General features: G+C 44.0%; 1 protein-coding gene and 1 long non-coding RNA gene across 5 annotated transcripts; one reads left to right on the forward strand and one right to left on the reverse strand.

Annotated features, from left to right (window-relative positions):
• Positions 1 to 1796: 1796 nt before the first annotated feature.
• RpL27A (ribosomal protein L27A) lies at positions 1797 to 19094 on the reverse strand. Of its 2 annotated transcripts, XM_065432034.2 has the most exons (5): positions 19004 to 19094; positions 18674 to 18737; positions 18522 to 18597; positions 13180 to 13354; positions 1797 to 1959 (listed from the first exon to the last, which is right to left on the reverse strand). In XM_065432034.2, exons 1-5 carry the CDS (start codon positions 19004 to 19006, stop codon positions 1831 to 1833), a joined length of 447 nt encoding a protein of 148 aa, XP_065288106.1. In that variant the 5' UTR covers positions 19007 to 19094; the 3' UTR covers positions 1797 to 1830. The 2 variants fall into 2 exon arrangements, with proteins under 2 accessions (XP_065288106.1, XP_065288104.1); XM_065432032.1 differs by lacking the exon at positions 19004 to 19094 and having other exon boundaries at positions 18674 to 18743.
• Positions 19095 to 22791: 3697 nt separating this feature from the next.
• On the forward strand, positions 22792 to 25817 carry LOC135902115 (uncharacterized). Of its 3 annotated transcripts, none has more exons than XR_011512970.1 (4): positions 22792 to 23141; positions 23273 to 24331; positions 25297 to 25371; positions 25436 to 25817. It is a non-coding gene; the product is annotated as an uncharacterized lncRNA (long non-coding RNA). The 3 variants fall into 3 exon arrangements; XR_011512971.1 differs by having other exon boundaries at positions 22798 to 23456; positions 24297 to 24331; XR_010564412.2 differs by having other exon boundaries at positions 22807 to 23141; positions 24297 to 24331.
• The last annotated feature ends 1683 nt before the right edge of the window (positions 25818 to 27500 follow it).

Here is a 27500-nt window from a genome sequence, read left to right on the forward strand (position 1 = left end):
AGCGCAATTGCTATAACCTGCAGTTGTACAGTGCAACGCAAAGCTCTCTGCGCTTGTTATGTTGCTCGGAGTGGCGATAGCGCGCTGGGCCAGCGACTGGGACGATGCTTGTGTCGCGGTGTGGCGTCGAAGCCGTGACGAGAAAGCGGCGGCATCGTAAACGTTGAAAGAACATGTTTTGAGCGTTTAGACCTTTGCTTGTTAAGTGTGTTAGGTTGGCACTGTAGCGTTACGTGCTTTATGAAACTTCAGAATAGAACAAAGAAGGCACTACTGATACAAGACATATACAATTGTACTTCTAGTGGCTTGACAATCAAATTTTATTGAGGGCTTCATTATGTGCTCGTTTATGTGCTCATTGAAATGCGTGTTTTAGGGCTTTGAGAACACAAACTTACTTGTGGTAGGAAAGATAGCTGCTTCCTAGCTGTAGTCTAGTGTCGCACAATAGGTACCCGCAAAGCCACGCTGTAACGCTTCGGAAGCGGTACGCCAATATAAAATATGATGGAGCATACTCGTAGGAGGCCACTAGCGTCCTAGCTAGCACTGCAGCAGATGTACTTAAAAGTACCTGAAGACGTTCAGCAATTGTGACAGCCGACGCAACCTTTCGAAAGAGCGAGAGAGTTCGCAAGTGTCTGTCGTCTGCGACAAAAGTCTCGCGTTTGCAGCGAGCAGGCGTCGTAGCAGACGACACTTGTAGCATTCCGCTCAAGGGCGCAATGCTTTGTCACAATACAACATGTTTATTTCCAAAAATACTTGATGAGTATTTTTATATAAGTACATGCACGGTTGTTTTGCTGTTGCAAAAATGAATAAATAATTATTCTTCGGCGTTAAATTGGGAACAGAATCGCACAAGTATGCATACCCTGGTGTGTCCTTCCGACAAACCATAGTAAACCATGCTTCCATCTCAAAGTCATGCATAGATTATGTAGCGTGTTGTGCATTATATAACATACTGCAGAAATAGAATTAGATTTTACGCAATAATATTTGAGTATAGCGTTGTTTACTGCGCCAGAAGCAAACGCCACTAGTCTAAAGACCGAAGTCAATCCGAAGCCTGTACTTCCCATCATTCCCATGTAGGTTGAAGCGACGCTCATGAGAACCCCCGTAGACACTAGCGCCACATTTCCCTCTAGGGTATTTTTAGAAACTCTATGCTTGTGACCAAGAAGCTTCATCAAAGCAAGCAGGTCGTATGTCAGTGTGCCGCACTATCATCCTGGTAACCGGATGCGGTGCATGTGTGAAATAGACGTAGAACGTCACATGCACGGTGTTCGCCTATTAATCGATGCAGCTGTGCCAATAGGACATAAAATAACGAAACTGATGGGCTACACGTTGAGCAGACTTATGGCCTTATTCATTCAGCGTGGCTTTTCTTCCCGACTGCCACATGAAATGAGGGCAGTCTCAAATCTTTAGCTAATATAAGCAAACAAGCAATACTTTTGCAACATTTGTGATGCATTGTTTAGCACAAAAACGTCATCTTCTTGTGGCCTAATTACATTGCTGATTGCTTAGGCTTAGACTGCAGGGTTATGCTAGTCAAATTATGTCTATGACTGTGTGGTTGTCACTGAACAAGCACATCCTGCTAAATTTGGCAGCTTCATTCGAAATTAGTGTTATAGCACAGGTCGCTGCAGCACTTCCATCCCTGTTGAGTGCATCACTCGCCTGTTTCATAAAGTATATGTATTATCTGTGGATCACCATCACACTCATAACACTACAGAGCATTGACAAACCACCAGTACGAGGCCCAGTAGCGTGGCAATGTACATTTTATTGGTGAGCAACTTATGCGGTGAGGATGCAGGCCCCACCGACACTCTTCACTTTCTCCTCAGCCTGCCGGCTGAACCACTTCGCCTTGACAATGACCGGCTGCTTGGGAAGAACGCCCTTGCCCAGAAGCTTGTAGTAACCCTGCAAAAAACAGTTGTGGACATGCCATGTCTGTTCACTTAGGATTATTAAAAAACAGAGGCAGTTAAGGGGGGACACGGCTCTTTGCGGTGAAAAAAATCGCGAAAAAAATCGATTTTTTGAAAAAGGAATTTTCGATATCTACAGCTAATATTCCTTTAATTCACAAAGTTTCGAATCTCAGGGAAGAGTATTTTGTCCCCAATATCAATTTATAACATCACTATGAGCTGAATTCCGCGCAAAAACGGCCCTTGTTATCGCGGCGCGTAGCTCTTTTTCTACGCGCGCGATCGCAGCCATCTTGGTCTCGTTGGAAAGACGAGCCTTCCTTCTTTAATTTCCTGCCAAAAGTGACTCCGTCGGTACGCCAGTAAAGTTGAAATCCGGGGAGGAAAAAAAAAGCCCCAACGCGCGATCCGATTCGTTGACTAGCGCACGTGACCAAAAACGCGTGCTGTGGTTGGCTGCGCGAGGTTCCCATCGTCTGCTCCACCCTGCAGGCGACATGACTGCGCGTCTCCTAGGTTTGTTGGCACATGCCCAACGATGTACAATCCACCGGGAAAATTCGCCACGAGGCACAAGTTCGGCAAAAAAAAGAAGCGATCAGCTTATAACTTTCAAAAGCGCTTCATTCCTTCTGAAAGCATCGAGAGTAGCTCGCAGCCAACCGCAAATGATGCCGAAACCGCGGACGATGCCGAAGTAGGCCTAGCCAGCTCACAAATGAGTGACATCGTTACGGACAGCGGCCACGTTCGGCGTGACACTGCAATGTTGCAGCGTGCAGATTTGTTGCAGAGGGAGATCAATGCTCAAAAAAAACTTCGAGTTCTTGCGTCAACGTCAGCAACAAAGCGGGTGCTGGATTCGCTCACTCGCGCCGACGGCGTTGCAGCCGCGCCAGTCGACGCCGAGGCAGGCTTCGCTATCCTCAGTAGGACTCCGTGAACGCACTGATGTTGTTTGTCAAGTGCAAGGTGTGCGGCAGCAGCGTCGCAGGAGGCAAAAGCGAACGGTAATCTGGCCTCTCCATAAAGATCGTTATCACGTGCGCGTGTCGCGGCGATATCGCATCGGGGTGGAGCTCGACCCGCGTGAACGACAACCTTGCCGTGCGCGCGATGCAAGCCACCAGGAATCGGCGAACGGCGCTAAACAATGTTTTTGCCGCATTTGGGTGGCCGTGGTCAGAGCAACTACATTCCTGGTGGCTTTTAGCCACTTTCACTGCAAAATAATGCAAAATTATTTCTGTACTTTTGATTAAAAGTGAATGTAATCCTTTTTTTCTCGTTTTCTGAAAACACCGACTTTTCACTTGTACACAATGTAGGGTCAGATTTTAGAATTTATGCTTTAAAAGTTTTCAATTCTGCTTTAGATCAGACAGTAGGGTAGCCACAATTCGAACAGTAAAGATTGAATTGCTATGAAATTACCAATATTTGATATATCGAAATAGTATTCCTACCATTATGTTCCTTATGTTTTCTAGTACCCACGCATGTGCCAATACGAATTTCATAGCGCATTTTTTCCCCTATTATTTCTGCAAATTATGAACAATGAATTTTATCTTGAGAACTAAATGGGCTATTGCAAAAATAATTAGATATTTGAAATCAGCACAAAAGTCTTAAGAATGGAAAGTTTCATGAATATTGATGGAAAACATGAACATTATTTGAATTACAGTGTCCCTCCTTTAAGAAGTGAAAGTTTCATTCTTGCCTGGTTGGACCCCTTATCCTCCTTGATCAATTTAGTATTCAAGCATTTGCCGTAATCACCATGAACATGTCCTGAAATGTTTTTTCTCGTTTTCTCAAAACGACATTTTTGATGGTAGTGTAGCTTTGGAGTGACGATATCTCTGGTTCTACTCATCTTATTGCAATAATTCTTTTTTCGTCAGAAAGGTGGTCAAATTGGGAGCGCAGTAGCCCTAAAATGTGAACAAATATCACTACAGAAATTTTAAAAAAGTAATAGTTTCTCCAGGATTTCACTAATGCCTTCTGCTCACAAAAGTTTGACATGCTGTAACTTCGGCATAAATCAGTTTAGAACATTCATTCTTGTAGCACTGCAACCTCTGATCACTCAACACCATTTTGATGCGCCAGTCTCCTTCATTAACAGCCAGCATTATAGAGAGAACTTGCCTCCAAATTAGTCCATACAAAAAAACATGAATTGCTTATATTTTGAAAAGTACTTGTTGCATGGGAAAACCAATTGAATATTTGAAATCAGCATGTCAAAATACATAAGTGATGGAAGTTTTATAAAATTTGGCCACAAATAAAAAAAGAAAATTTAAGTGGGGTGTCCCCCCTTAAGGGGAGACACGGGTCTACAAATGACAAAAAATCACAAAAAAGTAAATTTTCTGAAAAGTGCATTTTCACTATGTTTATACATTTGAATTCCTCTGCGAAATCTAGAACCTAAATTTAATTTGGATATAATAATTTAAGAAAGCACTTATACGAACCAGGGTGGCTGCAGAATTAGCAAAAAATTGCCAAAAATGTTTGAACTTCGTGCCGTCGTCATTTGCGAACATGGTGGCCGGCGGGCGCCATTTTGAGCTTGTTTGGAAGCTGCTTTCTTTGTGCGTATTTTGCGCAGGTTCAAGATAGCGTAGGTGAGGAGGAACCGACGCTATCGCGTCATCTTTGCCCATGCCGCTCGCTCCTATCGGTCTGGCGCCGTTTGGGTGAAATTCTCGCGTGCCCGACAGACTGGTCGCTTTCATGTGCGCTGCGCGTTTCTCTGTGGTTTTATTGCGCCGCTGTGAACGTTTGTTCAGCCGCTCGCTTCTCGACAACGTTCGATACGGTGTCTTTTTCGCTGCCTGAATGGTTGGAGGAGATCGCCGTCTGAAGACTAATACGTGTCAAGCCTTCGGCAAGGCGCAAAGACGGCCGTGGAATGCGCGTCATGCACCTGGAGTTGCCGGTTGCTGGTCTGCCTGAAGATTCTGCTGGATCGAGTTCCAAGCTGCAACTCAGTGTGTCTAGCACCATCACTTCGTCGACCCACGCCTTGCGTGTTGGCACAGACCGTGTAGATACCGTTTTCTTCACGACCGAAGAAAGTAGCAAGCGTGCAGCGATCGCCGACAAGTTGAAAACGTGCCTGGCATCGCAGTCTGCAACAGAGCGAAAGTTTGAGCTGCTGGGTGTTGACACAAAAGAGGACAGCAACGAGAGCGAAACGGAATTTGCGATTGTGGATTTATCCATGGTACAATACTTTTTTTTACTTATGCCGTGTCCCGTGTGCGGCAGGAAAACACTAATGCTTTCGATAAACCCCGCCAAGGAGTATAAGCTCTGTGCCAAGCTTGTGCTGGAGTGCACACACATGTGGCATGCGTGAAAGGATCGTCGGAGGCTTCCCATGTCCAACAACGATCACACAAACAGAAATGCTTTGACAAACAAGCTTGCAAAGAGGCCCAAGCCAGCAACAGACTCTGCCTACAGTCTAGGCTTTTATAGGTCTAGGTGCGACCTGTGCTGAATGCACAATTGTGCGAGTGTGCAAGAAATTTTTTTTAAAATTTGAATTCTGGAATTTTACGCTCCAAACCCATCATATGATTCTGGATTAATTTTGACACTTTGGAAGCGCTACAACACAAGCACATGAACTTTTTTGAATTTCAGCTCCATTGAAATGTGGCAACCACTACTGGGATTTGATTCAGATTTTTTGTTGTAGCCATAAACTTTGTGGAAAGGCCATATTTCGTTGTGGCCATGAACTGGCAGCAGCAGCGGTGACCAGAGCGCATCGTAAATCTGCTTGCTGCTTTACGCAAGGAAAAAAGAAGAAAGGTCGCTGTTATCTCGCCACGGAACGCCCACCACGAGGACCATACCTACAAGCTGAACTACTGCATCGACATCTGGACACTGCTCGGCCGGATATAAACCCAGCGATGTCTGCATGGCCTTCCACTGAGCAGCGGCAGTGACCAGAGCGCATCGTAAATCTGCTTGCTGCTTTACGCAGGTCAGTTAACCATAGCTTTCTATTATTGGTGCCCTTAATCTGTCTCGCCTGCCGCTGCTGCCATTGATCCCTTGCGGTTATGTCTAGTACAGAGTGCTCTGTGAAAAGCCTACCACACGCGATGAATTGACTCTGGCTTGTATTGGGTGCAACAACATTTTCCATGCTGGAAGCTGTTGCGATGTAACACAAAAGGTACTCCGCTCGAAAAGTGATACCTATCGGAAAACATGGAAGTGCGAATCTTGTCGGGAAGCAAAATCGGCTGGCATATCGGCAAAAAGTTCTAGTTCAGCATACGAAGCAACCGACGTTGGCTTACAGCTAGCAATGATAGGAGAAAAGCTAGAGAAACTATTACCGCTAAGGAAATCTGTTCTAGGAATAGAAGAATCGATTCACCATATGTCACAAATGTTTGACGATGTCATGAAACGTCTAGATAACCAGGACAAGGATATACAGTCGCTCAAGAAAAGAGTGGACAAGATTGACGAAGCGCAATTGAGTGAAACACAGATGCAGTTACAGGAGGCCATCAATGAACTCAAATGGCGCAGCAGGCGCCTAAATTTAGAGTTCCATGGTATTCCTGTGACACCTGGTGAAGATTTGCTTGGTAAAGTAAATGAACTTGCACCTGTTCTTGAAGTACCTTGCCTGAAAGATAATGATATTACTGCCATACACCGACTTCCCGCAAGGCCAGGCAAAACCCCTGGTATAATTGTTCATTTCAGTCGTCAAAGAGAGAAAGAACTGTGCTATGCTAAACGTAAGAGTCTAAGAGACGTCGGGAATTGCGCTTCAATCCTACAAAATATAACGAAACGGAACCAAGAGCTTCTATGCTTAACAAAAGACTGGGCAGCGGCGAACAACTTCCGTTTTGTCTGGCATGCGAACGGCAAAATTCTTATGCGGAAGGCCACTGGGGATCGAGCGACTGTTGTCAAGAAAGACACACGGTTGCGATCGTTGACTTAGTAGCATTGCTTGTGTGATTACCTGATATGGTTGTCTTACCCCACCAATTCTCTGAAAAAGTAAAACCACGAAATTCTTGTCTTTTCTTACTCTGAATTGTTGGTCTGCAAAAGCTTCCCCTTCTCTGTGATTATATTAACAGAAACCTGGTACAAAAATGACTCTGAAATGTATGCGCCACCACCGTATGCTCATTTCTTCGTGACGCAGAACAACAAAAGAGGGGGCGGTGTATCCATTCTTACGCAAAAATGCATCGATTGCCACCTTCAAAGAGAGTACACATGTGTAACTGATGACTATGAAGCTGTAACGGCCCGTGCAAATGAAAACATGTTTGTTGGCTTGTATAGGCCACCCGCTGGCTGCTCTGACAATTTCTTTAGTTTTTTTGAATGCTTATGTTTTTCAACTGAGCAGAATCTGAAACTTGTTGTCGGAGGCGATTTTAATATCAATTTACTTCAACGTGATTCCAAGCAAACAACTTTGTTATCGACTGTTAGTATGTATGGCTATGATATTGTTCCAACAAGCGCAACGAGAATAACAGACACATCAGAGACTTTGTTAGATTTATTCATAACGAATACCATGCTTGAAAAAACTACTGCTGGCACCATAGCCTGTGATATCAGTGATCATTTACCGTTTTTCAACTTTTAGACACAGTTTGCCGTGAAAAAGCAAAACGTCAACGCGTTTATCAAGATATTTCGGATGCAAACTTGACGCGATTTAAAGAATCCCTGCAGGCTATTGCATGGGAGTTCATATATGAAATCAAAGATGCAGATAAGGCATATGACAAATTTTTTAATCTAGTGAAAAATGCTTATCATGCAAGTTTTCCCACAAAAACTGCTAAACGGACACACAAAATGAGAGAACCTTGGGTAAGCAAGGATATATACGATAAAATTAAAACCAAAGAACAACTTAACGCTGCCTTCCTTAAAACCAAGGACCTAAATGTATTTGCTGAATTTAAGCGGCTTAGAAACAACGTTGTGAAGTTGCTCCGGAAAGCAAAGTCGGCGTATTACTCTAATCTATTTTCACATGACACTAAGCGTGCCGACCTGACCAGGAAAAAAATAAACACTGTGCTCGGGCGTAACCAAGAATCCAATGAAATTGACTCAATATGTTACGGTAACGATTGTTTCTGGTTCTGCTTTAGCCCATCTGCTCAACAATTTTTTCATTAACCAATTTACAATTAATGCAGTACAACAACACAAAAGTATACACAGACCTTGCACAAGCCCAAACACCATATTTTTTTACCCAACAGACGCTCAAGAGGTAGCTTCCGCAATAATAAACCTTAAAAACAGCGTTTGCGACGTAGACAACCTGCAATTAGGACCACTAAAGTATGTAGTGCATGAGATAGCGCATCCATTAACGCACATTTTTAATCTTATCCTTTCCACTGGTGTATTTCCAAAAAAACATGCAGATTGCAAAAGGAACTTTAATTTTTAAGGGTGGGGACAGAAAAGTATTGAAGAACTATAGACCTATAGCGATTTTACCCGTTTTTTCCCAAAGCGATAGAAAAGCTCTTGTATATAAGATTGTCTAACAATTTTTCTGAGCAATCATTACTACACAATTTTCAGCATGGTTTTCGTCAGCATTGTTAGATGGAAACCGCGCTGCTAAAGCAAAAGGAATTAATATGAAAAAACATTTCAGACCATAAGTTAACACTGACAGTATACGTAGATTTATCGAAAGCCTTTGATTCATTACAGCATGAAATACTACTAGATAAATTGCAGTCATACGATGTACACGGCATTGTGTATGACCTCCTAGCTTCTTACTTAAGGCATCGTAAGAAGTACGTATCAATAGAAACATCCTCCTAAGATATTAAATGCATAAAAATGGGAGTACCTCAGGGCAGCATATTGGGGCCACTTTTATTTTGTGTTTATGTTAACGACCTACACTCCTTTACCTTAAATCCACATGTAACATCAATTTGCTATGCTGACGACGCTACATTATTAATCACCGGTAAAACAACTGACGATATACAAAAGATATCTGATGAAACAATGCCGCTGTTACTGCAATGGACAAAGTGCAACTCATTACTTATTAATACCGCAAAAACTAAAGCAATAGTCTTCAGACCAAAAAATAAGGTTGTGAGCTTGCCACTGATTACACTTGGTCACACTGTAATTGAAATAGTAGAATGCATGAAAGTGCTGGGCGAACATTTTTCAAGTACTTTAACTTGGGATGACCATTTCCACGAAACTCATAAATAATTGTGCAAAACTGCGGGTATGCTAAACAAATGTAGACATATCATTCCTCAACGTATAAAACTACTACTATATAACTCGTTAGCCCTTTCTCAGTTATCCTACGCCCACCTAGTATGGGGCACAACAACAAAAACAAATCTAAACCGACTGTTCCTAATTCAAAAGAAGTTTATGCGAATAATTGCAAGCGTCCCATACGATTTTCACACTCAGCAACTCTTTAAACAATTTAAGGTTATGAATGTCCATGATTTTTACAATTATTGTTTACTCCAGACATACTGCTCGGCCAGAATAAAGAACAACTCTTTTTACAGCGAGATTTCAGAGTTAAGAGAAAATATTGCCGTATACACTACGCGTCACCACAATATTTGGCACATACCTACTCAAAACAACTATGCTAAACAATCAATCGCTTTTACTTTTCCAGCTCTGCTCAATAATCTTGCCAACAAATCTGTAGATGTGTCACAGTTGTCTAAAAATAGAGATCAGTTCCTGTGAATTATGATGCATTTATTTTATTATATTTTTGCTCATAAATGTGAAGCTTTCTTTTGTATTTTGCAAAATGCTTATGTACCGTTGTGCAATCATTGTCTGTACATCTGTATGAAAGCAGTCATTTGTATGAAAATTGTCTCAGAACTACTGCTGCTGTGTAAAGAGGCAACTACCTAGCTTTTTGTGGCTACTCCTTCCTTGTGTATTTGTTCAAGGAGAATAAATTCAATTCAATTCTGTGCAACTTTATTTGCACAGAGATGCCATTTGTGTGCCTTCTGTTCAACAAGGAACTAAAATAGAAATGTGAAGCTCATGGTGCTAGCTTTCTGGCATTGCTTTCAATGACTATGCATGATGTTGCAACCTATATCTGTGTTATTTTTGCACAATGGCCATATATATGTCATGAACTTGTTGCTGAAAGACAGGGCTACATAGTGATGCAATTCATATTGCCATATTGTTAGCCATTAAAAGTTACAGTGAACTGAAAGTGCAAATTCATTTTTCTCAGCTTCATTTTCTTTTTGGACACCACACACTGCCTTACGGGGATCTTCATATGTTCTAAGTACCAGCAAAATGTTTGGTATCAACATATTTGTGTCGAATGGATCTATCTGGTGGTGCTATTTATTTATTTCTAAAGTTGCCGGCTAAATTTTAATTGCCACTAAATACAAATGAAAATTAGCAAAAATATTGAAATTATGTTTACATGTTTTTTTTTTGCATTACAAGTGCACTGAGAACAATAAATATAGCATCACCGGCTAGAGCTACTCTCTGGCGTTCTGGCTGTATACTTTGTTTTTGACAAACTTTTTGAAATGTCCCGTAGGAAATTGGTTGAATTTCTGTATTAAATATTTGCATCATTTGTTCTAATGAAGATGTACAAAATCTAATTAGATATTTGCAATCAGCAGAAAAAACTGAGCAATACTGTTAAATATCCAGTTCACACTAAAATTAACAAAATTGGTTTTGGAACCTACGTCTCCCCTTAAATTAAGTCAAGCTAGCGCTTCAACTTTAGTTGCATTTTTGAATACGAATTCTTGAATAAAGTAACATTTAAGTCTCGGAGGAGAACAGCAGTTTATGATAGGTAGTGAGACACTGGAAGTGGTAAGGGAATACATCTACTTAGGGCAGGTAGTGACCACGGATCCAGATCATGAACAGCAGGTTGCCATTATCCCTCAAGAGAAAAGTGCATAACAGCTGTGTCTTACGAGTACTCACATATAGGGAGGAAACCTGGAGGCTTACAAAAAGGGTTCTACTTAAATTGAGGACGCAACGAGCTATGGAAAGAATGATAGGTGTAACGTTTAAGGGATAAGAAAAGAGCAGATTGGGTGAGGGAACAAACGCGAGTTAATGACATCTTAGTTGAAATCAAGAAAAAGAAATGGGCACGGGCAGGACATGTAATGAGGAGGGAAGATAACCGATGGTCATTAAGGGTTACGGACTGAATTCCAATTGAAGGGAAGCTAGCAGGGGGCGGCAGAAAGTTTGGTGGGTGGATGAGGTTACAGGGTGTCTACCAAGTTGACATTTCCAAATTCCCTGAGTTTTCCAGGTTTTCCCTGAGCACCTTTGCGAAATTCCCTGAATGAGCCAGAACTTTGTTTTATGTCAAGACAGGCTGACACCACGTTGCCCGATGCTGTCACTCTCTAGTAAGCATGATGAAACAAAAAAATGACTTGATCCAGTTTGAATAGTAAGGAGTAATATCAATTTATTTAAAAAGAAAACAGAAGGAAGGTGTTAGTAAAATGCACAGCGAAAGAAATGGTAAAGCCCATTCCAAACTGAGTCGAACATTTTCAAATACGAATGAAAAGGAGATGCACACATAAGTAAATATTTTTTAATATCAGCTATTTCTATCAACTGATAGCAAGTTTATCTGTATGAGGTCCTGAACTTTGTCACAACTAAGGTTCTCTCTCAGCAGCTGGGAAGTCAACCTCAACTGTCCTGACATACTCAGCCCGTACACAACATCTCAGTGTTGGGTTTCACTGCTTAAACAATTTATTTTGGTTTGGATGAGGGACACCTGTGTCTCAGCGTCAGCCAACAGTTAGTTTTTTTGCTCAAGCTCCTTCAAAAAGGCGGCGGCACCCTTCCTTTCCCGTTAATTCATCAGTGCGTCGGTCCTTTCTCTTCTCATGCTCCTTCTACCATGCTTTCACTACATGGATCATCTGAAGCATCCTCTTGGTCAGTTGTACAGTCAACATTTGATTTTTCGGACTTCCGAGGGGCCGCAAAAAAAATTGAAAAAAAAAAAAACGGGCAGTCTGAAATGAAAAAAATTAATGCATGTCTTTAACTGCCTTTAAGGGCTAAAATTACCACAGGCACGTCTGAAAAAGCTCTGAAGGCCTGCCAGTATGCTTATTAGGCATATCAGGGCATGTACTGTGACAGGAGACGGGGTGCACGCATGTGTAATTAAGGAACACATACTGTGTCCCGTGACAATTGTCCCCTTCCCACGCTTGTTATGCTTCACCGCCTAACAGTAGTGTGCTGAGGCGAAGCTAACTTTCGGAGACTGGCATTACGCAACGCGCTGTGCTTTGCGAGCTTCAAAGCCAATCGCGAGGATTACAAAGGCGGAGTCGGTGCCATTTGTGATAGCGGCGAATTATTTCAATGAAAAAAAACAGCACCGCACGGCAAGAAGCTTAATAGCGAACATAGAAGCAGCTAGGCCTAACGTTGCCGCGGTGGTGGTTACGGCTGCCAGCGGATCTGCCTGCGAGAGTGCCGGTTCGAGGCAGCGAGATAATCAAAATAGCGGCGGTGGCGGCTTTGATTAATGCCATTTCAGAACTGCAGTCAGGGCGATATACATTGACTATATGGAGTACGTGGTGGTGCCGCAAAACCGTGCAAATTATCGGGCATGTCCGAAAAATCGGGCGTCTAGAAAATCGGTCGTTAACTGCTCTGGCAATTACATCGTGCCGATGACACGGCGTCAATGACGATTCGTTGCGATTCCTCTGTTACTGGAGCCAGCATTAACACGACTTTCGTTCCCTTTCAATAAAGTTACAGCTAATTTTCCCTGATGGAAGCACAAATTCCCTGAGTTTTCCGAGTTTTTCCAGACTGTTCAAATTCCCTGAGAATTCCAGGTTTTCCCGGTTTTCCCGGTTGGTAGACACCCTGGGTTAAGAACTTTGCAGGGACAACATGGCCACAATTAGTACATGACCGGGGAAGCTGGAGAAGTATGGGAGAGGCCTTTGCCCTGCAGTGAGCGTAACCAGGCTGATGATGATGAATATGAGGGTTAGTGTGCCTTTAAAAAACTGCTTTACAGCTAACTTTGCAACAGGCATGCACTGTCACAAGACAGGCCACTCACGTGTTTGACAATGTCAATGACTGGCGCCTTGCCGTTGCCGTCGCTCTTGAGCTTCTGACGCGTCTGCTCAGAGACCAGGGACCACAGCTTGTCCACGTTCAGGCACGGCTTCCAATAGTGGTTCTTACGCAAGTGGTAGTTGCGCATACCTACCTTGCCAAAGTAGCCCGGGTGGCTGTTGAAGGAAGTGAGCCATGTAAATCAGCACAGCAGAATAAAACAAATGTTAACACCTAGTATGCAAGGCAAATAATAAAACGACAATGGCTTTTTGTAACATTTGAGCCTGGAGCAGCTGACCGAACCCTCGAGAAAGCACAGTGATTTTGCAAATCCAAATCTGACAGTGAAAAACAGACTTCTATGCACAAGACCAAAGCGGAAGCCGTCGCTGTGGTCCAGTTCTCGAAATGGGTCTTCACGTTGGAATTCACTGTCCCATAGCATGTTTTGATATGTAAGAGTTGTGGCTAGCATGTGGTCAACTTTGGTGCTGAATTTGCAAGAATCGGCATGGGTGGCATCACAGAGATGACACCAACTTCAAGAGACGAGGCAATGCAGTGCAGCAACGTTTATGACAGTGCGCAACCTGCTAAAACCAAACTCCTTTGGCCCTTCCTCCGAGCTCTTCTAAATCGGCGGATGTGACGTGCAATAAGCCATCAAAAGTCCGACCAGATGTGTGATCGTTGGCAGAGCTAGACGATCTGAAACAACTAGTCGAATGCACTCCAGATCTACCAGTGGAATCTAGCAATGGGATCATGGTAACAATTCTAGCACAAGAGCAAATTTGATACGTCAAAATCCAGAACAAGACCATGCAGTATACCGGGCACGGCAGGAACTACCTAAGGCACTGCAGCATCACAGGTCAGAAAGATGCCTGGCTTGTAGCACATGTTGCACAAACCAGAAGTAGGCAGTGCAACGACTTCCAACCAACTCTGACATGCCTCCACTCTGTGCATTGATTACACTCCGCTGCACTTCTACAGATCCTGAATACCGGCTATCACAACCGCTTGAAACACCAAGCGAAATTACGTTAATAAACTGCAACTTTTAAATATTTACATGTTGCAGGACGAAAATGTAGTGAAAATGAAAAGCAGATGCTAAAATGCAAACGTCTGAATGTTAATAAAGCAGTGTTTCAATCACAGCTTTATCATGTGGCCAATTTCATTCTCTATTCGCATACATGTAAAAATGCAGAAATGCTTTTATAAGAGAACAGCTGGACTTGTTTGAAAAAATTTTGGTGCCATTGAAGAGAAATTGTAACTCCAGCCACTTTTCATTCATGTTAAGCGCCTTGAATCATAAGCATATGCTAGAAAATTGGCACGTATTGCAGTTCTCTAAACTGCCTGTTTGGGCATCTAAATGCGGACAAATCAAGTATGTAAATTGACAACTAAGTGTTTACAAGGTTTTTAAGAAAGTCCTACTCACAAATCAGCAGTATATTTCAGAGTGGTGTGTATTACACCAATCTTGTCCACTTCAGAAGTCTTAATAATGCAGGTTACAGAATTCTGAGATTGTTACTGAATTAGAGCTACGAAGGCTACTGTGGAGCAGGGTATGCCCACAAGACTCCACCTATTGAATGTCACCATGGCACACACTTCAAATTTGACTTTGGATGTTCACGTAGATGCCAATACTTCCAATTTTGGCACTTACGATGTGCCAAACGCAGTTGTTCTCGGCAAGCCACAGTGCACTCAGCCAATGGACTCGTCGCAGCACTCCGCGGTATCTTCGCAACTGCATGCAACTGTAGCGCATATGCGCTCATATGATCCAGTCTGGCTGTGCTACATGGCGGGGACTGGCTTTGTACTGCACCAGCTTGACCGTCAGATAGTAGTTGCATCAAACTTGTGCATTTTGAAGCACTGTCAATAGCTCAATATGAAGCACAGTCTTCCAAGGCATCCAGCCAGGAGCAATGCAAGCTGGCAAGTGTGCGTGTAGTCTGACCTTACATTACATCTGGTTCGAGGCTAGTTGAGTGTTCAAAACTAATTGCGATTAGCAAGACCCAATGGCCATGACACCAAAAAGCACCTGGCAAATGTTTAGTCCCTACATGGATGGCCATAAGTGTAGTCGGCTTGTTCCAGAAGCACGTAACTGTTGAAATTGGAAAGCAGATTACTGCTTACTTCAGCCAGTTTATTAAACTGCATCAAAAAATGTATAACTGTGCAGTAATATAAGAAGTGCACTAATCCAAATACCCTTCTTGATTGATATCGGTTATTGGCCAATAGCAGCTGCATGTGGGAATCTGCTATACTACAAAATAATGTCCAGAGAAGAGTGAGGAGCAGGCTTCGGTTCAAGAAGCATTTGAGAAAATCGTGACTTCAAGCTCCCCTTCCGTGCTCCACGTGCTGCGCACGACTGCAGCATTTGGCCGAGAGGTGCACAGCAGTATAGGCCTCGAGCGCTGCTGTTTCAAATCAGACATGCAACGCCACTGCGGCGGCGGCTGGCGAGATGTTCCTGTTCCCTCCACACAGCTGCGCCTAGCCGCAGCAGGTGGATGATGGCGAAAACAGTCGACCTCTATCTACTGTTGCGTGTGCGGATGTCATAACAGCTACAAGAACACGGCCGGGAAACTGCCGAAGGTGCAGTTTTATAATTTTCCTTGGAAATCGTACGAGGCTGATCGGCGACAACGTTGGATCGCTGCCGCTCGGCGCACCCGGTAAGCAAGCGCGTCCAGTCTTCGCGTGGTTTCTATCGCTTTCTCTCAAGGTAATATTAACACATTGTTGGTTCCCTTGTTTCTTTTATTATTTTAGCCCGAATGGAAATTGTGGCAACCAGTGCAACGCAAGACAGTCATCTGCAGTGCTCCCTTTGTCGGTAACAAATCGAGCACGGCTGCCGACCATCCCGCCTATGTGCCAACTGTGTTTCCGCCGTGGTACAGAAGAAGTGATGCAGTACTACCGGCATCAAAGCTCGACAGCTATAAGAGGTGAGTGTTATTAGTAGATAGGTTACCCGTGAAGTGGTTAGAGTCGGCTGTGGGAAAAATTGCTGCGATGCTACAGTTCTTTACGACTTTGAAGCGCGGCTCAACCGATAGTTCAAAGAAATTGTTGCGCCTCCATGAAAACCGAAAACATATTGCAGTATTCATTAGGCAGGCTTACAGCTGTTTTTTTTTTGTATAGGGTTCAGCGACATCGCGAAGTGCTTCAAGCGCCGACATCCAAGAGCGCGATCACGGCGACTGCGGATTCCCTTGAGAACTCCTCGACTGACCTCGCTGACGAAATCATTGCCTCACCGGAAGAAACTGGCACACCCGCATCTGTGGTGAGCAAAAGTGTTATACATTTATTATTATCACGAGAGACTAGCCTTCAGGTATGTTTCGTTTGCATCAGTGGCCTAGCCAGAAATTTTGGATGAGGCAAGCCCTTGAACCAGAATAGGTGCTGGGTAGACAGGTGTTTACCTCTCGTGCTCGGTGTCCCATAGAAAACAAAAAAAAATTATTTGGGAGTGACACTTGCCCTGATGTACCACCCTCTGGCCACACACCAGTTGTGTTTGCTGGAAGCACTGTGTTGTGTCTTAATTCAAGCAGTGTTTCGAGGCATTTCATTTCATGCACCAAAGATCATATGTGGTCCTAATGGCAGCGAACATGTATTCGATCGCGACTCCATTTAACTAATATCTCATTACTCAATTGTTCCTATCAACCAAGACATTATGCTTTTGCTTAAGATTAACGCAACATTTCAATGCATTCAGGTTCTTCCCGAGCACATAAAACAAAACTTGACGAGATGCTTTTCTACAACTTTTCAGATGACCCAGACAGATGCAGATTTTAACGGAGGTGTTTGCACTCTGTTACTCTCTGTGACAGCAGAAGGCGCCGCCACTACGCAAGTTTGCCACACCAACATTGTTGAGAAAGGTGTACAAGCAAGTGCATCTGTGAGATCGACAGCTATTGGACAGAACGAGCACAGCTGTGCATTTCTTGGCTCTTCATTTGTGCAACGCATTTTCCTATGATTTCTGACGGACCGACGGCACTGTAGTTCTCTCACACAGTTAACGTGATTAGCGGAGTACAAGTTGCCACCACGAAGCAAACTACTTCGTTCGAAGTATTCCTGAACGTTTGCTATTCATCCGTAGCCACAAAACAGCAAGCGGGGCTCGTTTTGCATTGCCATTTTCACGCACCAACGTTCACCACACACGACACAACTTCGAGCTGCCTAGGTAAGGGAACAGCGACAAAATGCGCGATGTGGCCGCATTGGCGCTGCGCACTTGGAGAGCAGTGCGCCAACTGAGCGCACAAGGTGCATCAGTGGACTTTTTTTCACTAAGCCCGAGGGGTGGTTTAGGACCCCTTTAAGCACAGCACACAGATTTCACACTACATCTTGAAATCTTGAAACCATCCAGATGCAAGCTCTTAATATTTACAGATTTGTGGAACAGCTTATTTGCACATTCAAGGCTCTACAACAGGCAGTGCAACATCATTTCGACAATGCTGCTGGAATGTGTGTTTCGAGAATTATGCTGCACTGACCATTCACCACTGTTCACAACTATAAAACAGCATGCAGCTTAAAGATGCCAATTAATTTGACTGCAAACACATATGCTAGCCCTAAAAGCACAGCCATGCAGGTAAGTCATGTTGTTACTAAAGTGCATCACTGAATCTGCAGAGAAATCTTGCTTAAAGTTAACACATGCAATTGTAAACAGGACTCGAGCCATGCTGCTGTCATAGGGCATAATGAATCACCTTGGAAGTGTTTATGCAGCATCCCTTCAAGGCAACTGGGCCTTCTTACTGTATTCGACGTACCACCAGAGTTCACAAAATCCAATTCCGTCGGATGTTGCTGCTGAATTATGTCGACCAACAGAGTAAGGTCGGCCGACACCTGAAGACAGCTTTTTTAATGTCCCCACCAACTGCCACCGCAGTCGCAATAGATTGATGCAGACACGGCCGGCTTAACAGTGGTGGGGGCTCGTAACTCCAAACTCACGGTTTTAACCTTGCTGCTTGAAAACAGCCTCAGACTTCATGACACAAGAGAAAGTCACAATGTCTACAAAATATTCGAAACTGCATTTTATCACGATAGCCAGAACCACGTGTGTCACATGCAAGTTTACTAGCAGGCAACACGCGAGTGTTCGTTTTCGAACATTAACTTCGGCTGAGTGTGCAGCGTCTGCAGCGCATTGCTGAAGTTTGTAACACGCGTTGCCCGACGATGCCGGACACGTTCGAGAAGCAAGCGAGCTTCGTCACTTACTATTTGTCGAAGTTTATCCTGTGATGGTGCTGGCCACCAGCGTTACCCCGACCACCAGGATGCTTGCGGTGCTTCCCTGCGGAAGGCAGAAAGTTACGATCGCCGCTCGACGCATGCGACACCGCGAACACAGCCGAGTTCCGCAAACTTACCCACACGACCGTGGCCGTGGCTCACGTGTCCTCTCAACTTCCTAGTCTTCTTTTTGTTGGTAGACTGCATCAGAACGAGCACACAAGCAGGCAACAACCATCAGTCGAAAAGCACTCCGCACAAAAGATAAATAGCATGGCACACTCAGGCGTCGAAGCGCGAGCTAAGTTTGCCTGACCACTATAAACGCAGCGATTGTCATAACTGTATGGTTTAAACATTTCCTTGGGCATTTAGGCGATCGTGTTGTTGTATTTGAGACAAATTAAATGCGTGATATATGAAGATTACATGGATTTCGCATAGGAACTCGAAAACACACCACCTACCATTTTGACCGTGCTATCCCAAAAGAGGAAATGATCACGATGCTAGCGCCGGATATCCCAACGGTGAACGGGTGAAGTGCGTTGGCTGCAGTATAGTGCCTAGAATGTACTGGCTAGTGTGCCGTCCGCGGCCTTTCGGGTGGCACCAAATGCAATGAATGCCGGCGGCTGCCACTAGGGGCGCTGCAGTGCAGGTGGGTGCCGCGGCACCATCCGGTCTTCGTAGCCCGCCGTGTTTCCACAGCATCGGCAAGCGGGCTGCTGCGCTTTTTGTTTTTATTAAGCTGTAGCAGCAGCACAGTTCAAATCAAGGGCAGCTGATTTATAAATCAGGGTTTGTTTCGATTACAACAGGCTTCTCTAGCGCTTGTCGCTTGCGTGAAAAGCGTGTGCTAGCACAGCTGGGCTTCGAGCGGGGAACCTGATGTGTTTCTATGCTGGCGAAGAGAAAACGTAATTTCAAAGGCAAATGCCTTGATCTGCATGTTCCAAGGCCGTGTTGCGAGGTACAGAACATATCACACGATCCAAGGAAGGCCAGAAACGAACCAAAGCATGTCCAGCCGTGTATAGGATATGCTAAATGATTAGCAAATTTAATTATTCATTATAGTGATTGGATTAGGGGGATAAGGCAGAATTAGGAGGATTAAGGTGTATTAATTAAGGATTAGAGTGAATTAGAGTAGGCTTTACAAGGCTTTCGCCTTCGTACGTTTATATCTTCGGCGATAGCTAAGGACACTTGTTTTTTTATTCTAGCGATGATGGCAGCGTAATTTTTTAAGGGTACGTTTCAGGTTACATTTTTCATTCTAATAAAGTAAAGGAATTCTAAGGTTACGTTACTGTTCTATTGATGTTATATTAATGCATAACCATTCAAAACCGCTGTAACCGATCATCTTTTGAAATGACTTGAATTTCTGTGTTCTTTCTTTTTATTTTATTTGCTGCTATTTCTGCCTACTATCTTATTGTTGTCCTCATAGGTTTGAATGTTTTTGATGGTTTGTAAACCATGTACCCATCTCCTTATAATTCCCATTGGGCCCCGAGGATAGGATAATAAGCAAAAAAAAAATGCCTGTAAAATGGACTGCACGCACGTACGTGGTGTTCCGTGTACTATACATTTTTTTTTTACCTGGTAAATACGTGCAGATTTCTTTTTATGTCTGATATACGTGAACAAAAATAGGAAATAGATATTTCATTTAAGCGTAACAAAGATTTTATTCATGCGTAACAACAGTCAATCGCAGGCATATAAGACAGCCCTATAGATGAGATAATGCACACATACATGAATAGATCGCGCAGTGAGGCAGTTTCAGGAGCTTCTGCCGTTTCCTTTGCGCTTCCCTCTCTTTGTTGATGCCTTTTACAAAAAAAAAAGAAACCTCAAGAAAACAAAGAACTTTGCAACTGCTGTCAAAAGCTGGTTTTTCATGCTCTGGGCACCCTGGTTGAGGAAAGGCCAGCTGTCTGCAGCTGACCTGAAAAATCAGCTATACTCGCTACATGTAACTTGTTTTTGCTGAAGAGCACAGTAAAATCATCTTCCCCGGCCTTCACAGCGGTTGACGTCTGGCTAATTAAGATAGACAAGCAAGGCCTCCACTGTCAAAATGGGAAGTGCAATAATGAAGCAGCGTCTGTACTAGCTTCAGCTTTACTTACGCAAAGGAAGCCTGCACAATGTGGTCAAGAATTTTGGGCAGTAATCTATCGTGCAACATAACCTGCAGTATAGTAGATCAAAGCACTACTGCTCGTTTTTCTTCTTTTTTTTTCCTTGGTACTCGATCAGGAAAGTAAGCAGCTGAATGCTTAGCAAACTCAGGAAATATCGTGGGTATAGCTTAGGGTTTCAGGCGTGGTCACGATGGAAGAATACTTTCACCGTGGGCGTGCTTTATCGCGGGGTATCTCGTGGACAACGTCATTCACGGTGATAGAGAACGCGCGCTCGACAAAGCTGTTTTCGAACTGTTTTTCACAAACCGCAGCAGTTGGTGCCGGCCTTCTGTCCGTTCTCCTGATCATTCTTGCCCATTCTGCTGCCGCTTCGTATCAGATGGTAGCGTGAACAAGGATACACGCCCTTTCTTCGAGCGGTAACCGCTTCCACACAACGGCACAAAGCAGGTCCTCTCCTTGCACTGTCTCAGCTTCGGCATTTTTTCACCGCCGCCGCATAGTTCTCGCAATGACAGGCACACGAACATAACAGCCACGCACTCACTCTTTGACAACACCAAGCACAAACACGCAACGCTGTAATAACACTGAAAACGCAAACACAGAAACCGACGCAACAACTGCGAAACTGATATGCGAAGCAGACGACACGCGCAGTCTGCACGGATAGATGGATGGATGTTATGAGCGTCCCCTTTGGAACGGGGCGGTGGCTTGCGCCACCAAGCTCTTGCTACTATGCTGCCTAATATCCTACCTAGGTTAACCCATGAGAAAGAAAAAAAACACACTATGAACTACCACGTCCAAATTTTCTGATACCCTATTGCGAACTGTGCTTTTGTACGTCTCCGTCCTTTGTCGTTTCCCTACTTTTCTTCCACCAATCCTCCAATCGCCTCTTACTGATGTCTATTGCGGACCTGTTTGTTTTACCACTGCTCCCGCTGAACCCAAGGGCTTCAAGGAGGCCAGTGGTGCCTAAATCGACCGCTGGATAGATGTCTTCACATTCTAATAAAATATGCTCCATCGTTTCCCTAGCTTTACCGCAGCAAGCACATGCTTCTTCTTCCTTCTTATATCTCGCTTTATACGTGCGTGTTCTAAGGCATCCCGATCTCGCTTCGAAAAGTAATGAGCTTCCCTTTGAGTTATCATAAATGGTTTCTTTCCTAATTTCGTTTTTTCCCCTTAAGTAGTTACTCATGGCAGGTTTCTTTTCAATTGCCGCCACCCATGAGATTAATTCAGCCTCTCTGACTTTCCGCTTGACCTTCTTTGTTGCTGTGTTGCCCACCCCACAGGCCGCATACTTGCTGGTAAGCTTCCTAGTTCTTTTCCTCCACTGTGAATCAATGTTTTGCCTGTACAGATACCTGAACACTCTCCCAGCCCATTTACTTTCCTCCATATTCCTCAGTCGTTCTTCATACTCAATTTTACTGCGAGCTTCCCTCACTTCAAAACTAGTCCAGCCCATATCCCCTTGCACAGCTTCATTTGTAGTCTTCCCGTGAGCGCCCAATGCGAGGCGACCCACTGACCTTTGGTTCCCGTCGAGTCCTGATTGTACCCCTGATTTAAAGCAAACAACCGCATTTGCAAAAGTAAGTCCTGGAACCATTACCCCTTTCCACATACCTCGGAGGACCTCGTACCTATTGTATCCCCATAGCGCTCTGTGCTTCATTATGGCTGCATTTCTCTTCCCCTCAGTGATGCCAACTCAGGTCAACGTTTTATCCCTGAAATGAACCCCGAGAAATCCCTAGATTAAAAAAAATCCCTAGATTTTCTTTGTTTACTTGTTAATGTGGCAATTTCAGCTTTAACAAAGTCTCAGCGCAGTTCACTCTTTGTTCCATTTGTTATACATTTTATCAGAGATAAATAAATGTGTGTTAGCCGCATCTGTAGCTTTTTTCTTAATTTTTTGTCGAGTTATCATGCATAGAGGGTCGACAGATGGCACCGCCATATAGAGGGGGAGTCAGCAACGACACTCTGCTGACTCCATAGAGTTAGTAGAACAACTCTAGAGGAAAAGCTGGGCCGGAAAAGTGGGAACCTCTAGGGCGCCGCCCTGTTGCTACTGGTCAATGTGGCCAGCGCAATTACTATTGAAAGAGCTGAGAACAAGTACAGGTCACCTTATGCTTTGTCACCTAAAAACGCATACCTGATGGCTTTATGAAGGTGGTACGTTAATATTAAGTTTACAGAAAGCGATCGCTAAGTCCCTGACTTATGTAAATCACGATGTACGCATTCATGCAATAAAGGATGACGCGAATTTCGGTTTCGAATCTGTTTTTTGGATGCGTAGTAGTTTCGTTTGACATGCGATCGCGCGTCGACATCGGACGCTATGACACACTCGTGCCTTATGTGCCACCGAAGCCCCGAAGTGGTCTGGCATATACCTTCACATGTAAGTAAACGAATTTATCTCCTTGTTGAGAATATCACGCGAGTAGGCAGCTCTTGTGGTACATCACAATCGTTCGAGAAGCGTCACAGTAGAGCATTTTTCTGCATGCGGAGCGGTGTTTTTATTTGCAGGTTTCCCTTCAGTAGGAAATTGCTGGACAGGCGGACCAGCGCACCGGAATTGTACTGGCGAAGCCACAAGCAACTCAAAGAATCTGTTTAATTGTTGCACTTCGAACAATCATGCTTCTACAAAGGCCACAGCAGAAAAACAGCCTGATGACCGAGTATTTCTGTGCCACGAAGTAATCAAGAGGCGAGTGCCTAATGCGGACGAAATAGAGTGCATCGAGACTTAGAACGACAGAAAGCTGAGCTAGTTCGTAAGGATTCATTATGCAAAACAGAGGTGAGGCGTGCAGACAGGACACAAGAGTAGAGAAGTGGGCGGCGCGCATGTTGTTTGCTTGTAAATACTCTACTCTTGTTTCCTGTCTGCACGCCTCACCTCCGTTTTGCATAACGAGTGCATCAAGCCACATATTAATAGCTTAGGCGTTTTATTAACTGTGCAATATTTTCAACACTTCCTTGCATGCCATTTCATGTGGCATATCTTTTCTGGTCACAAATTTGTGCAGCGAATCTATTTGCATGATCGACTCCGGGCCTGTGGGACCGTTCACTTGCACTTGATGCTGAGTCTTTTACATGTACCCATAAATTGCAGATATGCACATCAGATCCCTGCGAGCACTTTCAAAATTCAATTATTTTCGACAACAGGCACATATGCAATACTGACATAATCCGGAATACCACTAAGCAGCTGGGACACATTTTTGTTGACCATACTCGCAGGTAAAATAAGTACATCATGTGGACAGCTCCAGCTCATTTTCCTTAAGTCGGTGTGTACAAGGGTTATGCAAAAATAATTTTTTTCTCGCGCACCGATTATATTGCTTTATAAGCAAGAGAACCCACCACGTTAGTGTAACGTATCTTGTGCATCACACTAATATGTGCTTTCATTTACCAAGTGAGATGAGTTACTTTTATGGCTCATTCATTCATATCACACTGCAAGCTGCATTCATCAATCTTCAATGGGATTTTGCAAATGTTTAATGAAACATGTTTCCCTTTTATGCAGATATGCAATGGCAAGCCCTTCCCTGTGTTCCAAAGGTAAAATTTAAGCTCTAAATTAAAGAAGACATTTCTAGTCAGAAACAAGCAAAAATAGTGAATGCAGAGTATCAGAAGCCCAAGGTACAGAAATTATGAGAAGTGTCGAATGATTTTAAGGAAAGAGTCGTATTTAAAAATGCAAGACCCTTTAGTGGAGGTCAAGCAAGTCAATATAGGTAGAATACTCTGCAAAATTATGCGAGTGAGGGGATGTCATACAATGGGTCAGGAAATGCATTGTTTTTCTGCAAAACAAAAGCTGATTGCCATTACATAAGTCACTTTAGCATCATGATAAATTCAGAAATAAACCAAAAAACAAGACACGCAAAAATAAACAAAACATTTAATGATATTTCATCAGAACTTTTTGTTGGGCTAGTTGGTGCATATTACTGAAGTACTATAGCGCCAAACAGACGACACAAGAAGAAGAGACACAGACATAAGCGCTCGTCCATGTCTCTTCTTGTGTCGTCTGTTTGGCGCTATAGTACTTCAGCCATTTAATGATGCTCTCTCCACACTGGGATAAATAAAAACAAACACATCACATCTAATGTGGACATATCAGATGCCTTGTGAAACATAAAGGAACAATTCAGTTTCGAGCTATGGCACTTGCCGCATAGATGTGGGGGGGGGGGGGGGGGGGGGGGCCTTGCACCAATAGTGATAGTTACCACTGCATTTAGAAATTGAAAGCATTCGTGCAGACAAGGATGATTCTTTATATTTTTGGCTACCACTTCAAATGCCTCCACCAAGTGTTACAATGCTGCACGCAGCCATACTAAGGATCTCGCAACAACACCTGCAGGTAAAAAGCAGAAGCAGTCAAAGTGCTGGTGTGTTCTGGACACTATGTTTGAAAACTTTTATGCAAGAAGAGTGCAAGAAGCAGACATAACTGCATTTATTTCCATAATTCCCCATTTAAATGGCCTTTTCTTTTTGCTTAGACAATGCCTACGCCTAGCCACAGCAGCTCCCTCATACAGACTCCGCAAACCAAGAGGCCGTGGAGGCAAATGCAGGTAAGAGGCAATAAGCAATAGCACTGGTATCGACATTCATCTAATTTCTTTTTATTTCGTTTAGGCAGCCAGCACACCTCAAACAGCCACCTTGACTGCGGGTGTGTCACCCTAGTCGCCAAGGAAACATTTGAGGGAAAGTGACAGGCAATGTGAACAGCCACTTCTCCATGTAAACAATACTCTTTCTCTCGGATGACTCCTACGCCTCACCACGCCAGCACACTTGTGCACAAAGATGCCGCAGAGGCACGTGCAGGTCAGAGGCAAGAGGCAGTGGCACTGGTGTCGACATTTACCCAATTTCTTTCTCTCACACTGAGGCAGCCAGCACACCTCGAACAGCCACCTCGACTGCGGGTGTGTTAGTTGATCCCTGTTGTACATATGCTCATAATAAACTTCAGTAAACTTGAACTTCATAATAAACTTGAAGGCAAATGGTACATTGATGCATTGTATTTTTGAACATTTATTGTACACATACAATATATGTTATACTTTGCAGTGCTACAGAGCGTATTTTGAAGCTTCCCCCTATATTTTGCACCTTTAATTACGTGTGTGTTGTGTGGCCCTCAATGCAGTTCATGTTGTAGCAGCTGCTTTGTCTGTGTATCGCACATTGGCTTAAGCTCGTGATATCCACATACTTCTCTCACATATACAAAATAAAGTTCTATGTAGTCCTCAGTGTTACAACAAAAAATGAAAGTAAACAATCCGATCGTGTAATTATGTTTATTACAGTGATTCCTACGACAGTTACTGACAAGTTGACAACTTGAACTGGTCAATCGGTCCATAGCCTCCTCTATTTTTCAAAAATAAAGGAGGCTATGATCCGTCATGGCAAGGAATTGTATGTATACATAAAAAAAGGGGGTATGTGTGTGTTTGTAGTGGGGGTATAGGATTAGGGCGATACGAAAAAATGTACCAACACCGTCCTCTAGACCCATTCCGTTGAGGTACCGTAACAAAACGTATTATGCATAAAATTCATACAACCAACTCTGATATTACTACAGACGCCAGGCGACGCGAGCTACATTTGTCATGATGCATTCGCGACTGCACCGGATGCCCTCCACATTATTCTCGTTAATCGTGCTCACTGCGCCGAGGCAAAAGAAAGACCATGGGCGCAGGTGCCTTTAAAGTATCTCGACCTTGCAAGGCACGGCTGCGCGTGCCAGGGGAGCTGTCCGTGCGAACACTCCCTGGCACACACCTGCCTCGGCGGCCCCAACCTACGTACCGTTCTGCTTCGAGCTTTGATCCCCCCACTGTCCCTCGGGTGCCCTGGAGTTCCTGCGCCGCCTGCTCTACTACCATCTCAGGTGCTCTCCTGAGACTTCCGTTTGTCGGTTACATGTGCCCTACAGCTGGATCATTACTTATAATAATAAAAAACCCGATCTATCGTCACGACGATAGATCGCGAAAGCGGCTTTTGCAACATACCGCGCCCGTGCGAAGATAATTACGGAACGCCAACGAGGAATCTGACCACAGCTTCGAGCTCGTAACGTCGTCGAGTGACACTCCTGCAACAGGCGTGACCGCTGAAAACCGCATACCGCCAGAAGCTTGAACAGGATCATCCCTCGGTTGCATAACTGCCAGCTCTACGGCCAACATGGACCACACCCACACCATCCCGCAACATAGAATAAAGAACCGACTTATGAAGCCCAAACACACGGCTGCACGCACACATCACAACACTTCAAGCGAGACGCCATGCTGCTACGCTGCTACTGTTGCCGGATTAAAACTGACTACTGTCACCAAGTCTAGCAAGCGTCTCAGGAGCTGGCAACCTCGGCGCGTAGCAACATGGCGGCGCTCTTGAGGTTCCCGATTTTAATGCATGGGCCCTATGGGTAGCTTGTCCTCTAGAGTCAGTATAGTAACTCTATGGCTGACTCCCTCTGTATCTGAAGTGAACGAGTGAACTTCGAGCAGACGACTCCCGTTTCACCGCACCGCCTTCCGAGCTGCTCCTTCAGCAGGCTCATCTTCACGCGCAAAGAACCCATGCAGCCCGTTAAAAAAGGAATGGTCCCAAGTTCAAAGAGCTGGACATTGTGTGCTAAGCCCCGTCATCACATCAATGTATTTTA

The sequence above is a fragment of the Dermacentor albipictus genome, chromosome 3, assembly GCF_038994185.2.
Source record: "Dermacentor albipictus isolate Rhodes 1998 colony chromosome 3, USDA_Dalb.pri_finalv2, whole genome shotgun sequence".
NCBI lineage: Eukaryota > Metazoa > Arthropoda > Arachnida > Ixodida > Ixodidae > Dermacentor > Dermacentor albipictus.

Excerpts from the sequence above, each read along its gene's own strand:
- RpL27A (XM_065432032.1), bottom strand. The coding sequence starts at position 18,743 with ATGCAGTCTACCAACAAAAAGAAGACTAGGAAGTTGAGAGGACACGTG. Across the intron at positions 18,598-18,673 it reads CCACGGCCACGGTCGTGTGG|GGAAGCACCGCAAGCATCCT; the intron begins GTAAGTTTGCGG and ends TGCCTTCCGCAG. Across the intron at positions 1,960-13,179 it reads TCATTGACATTGTCAAACAC|GGTTACTACAAGCTTCTGGG; the intron begins GTGAGTGGCCTG and ends TGTTTTTTGCAG.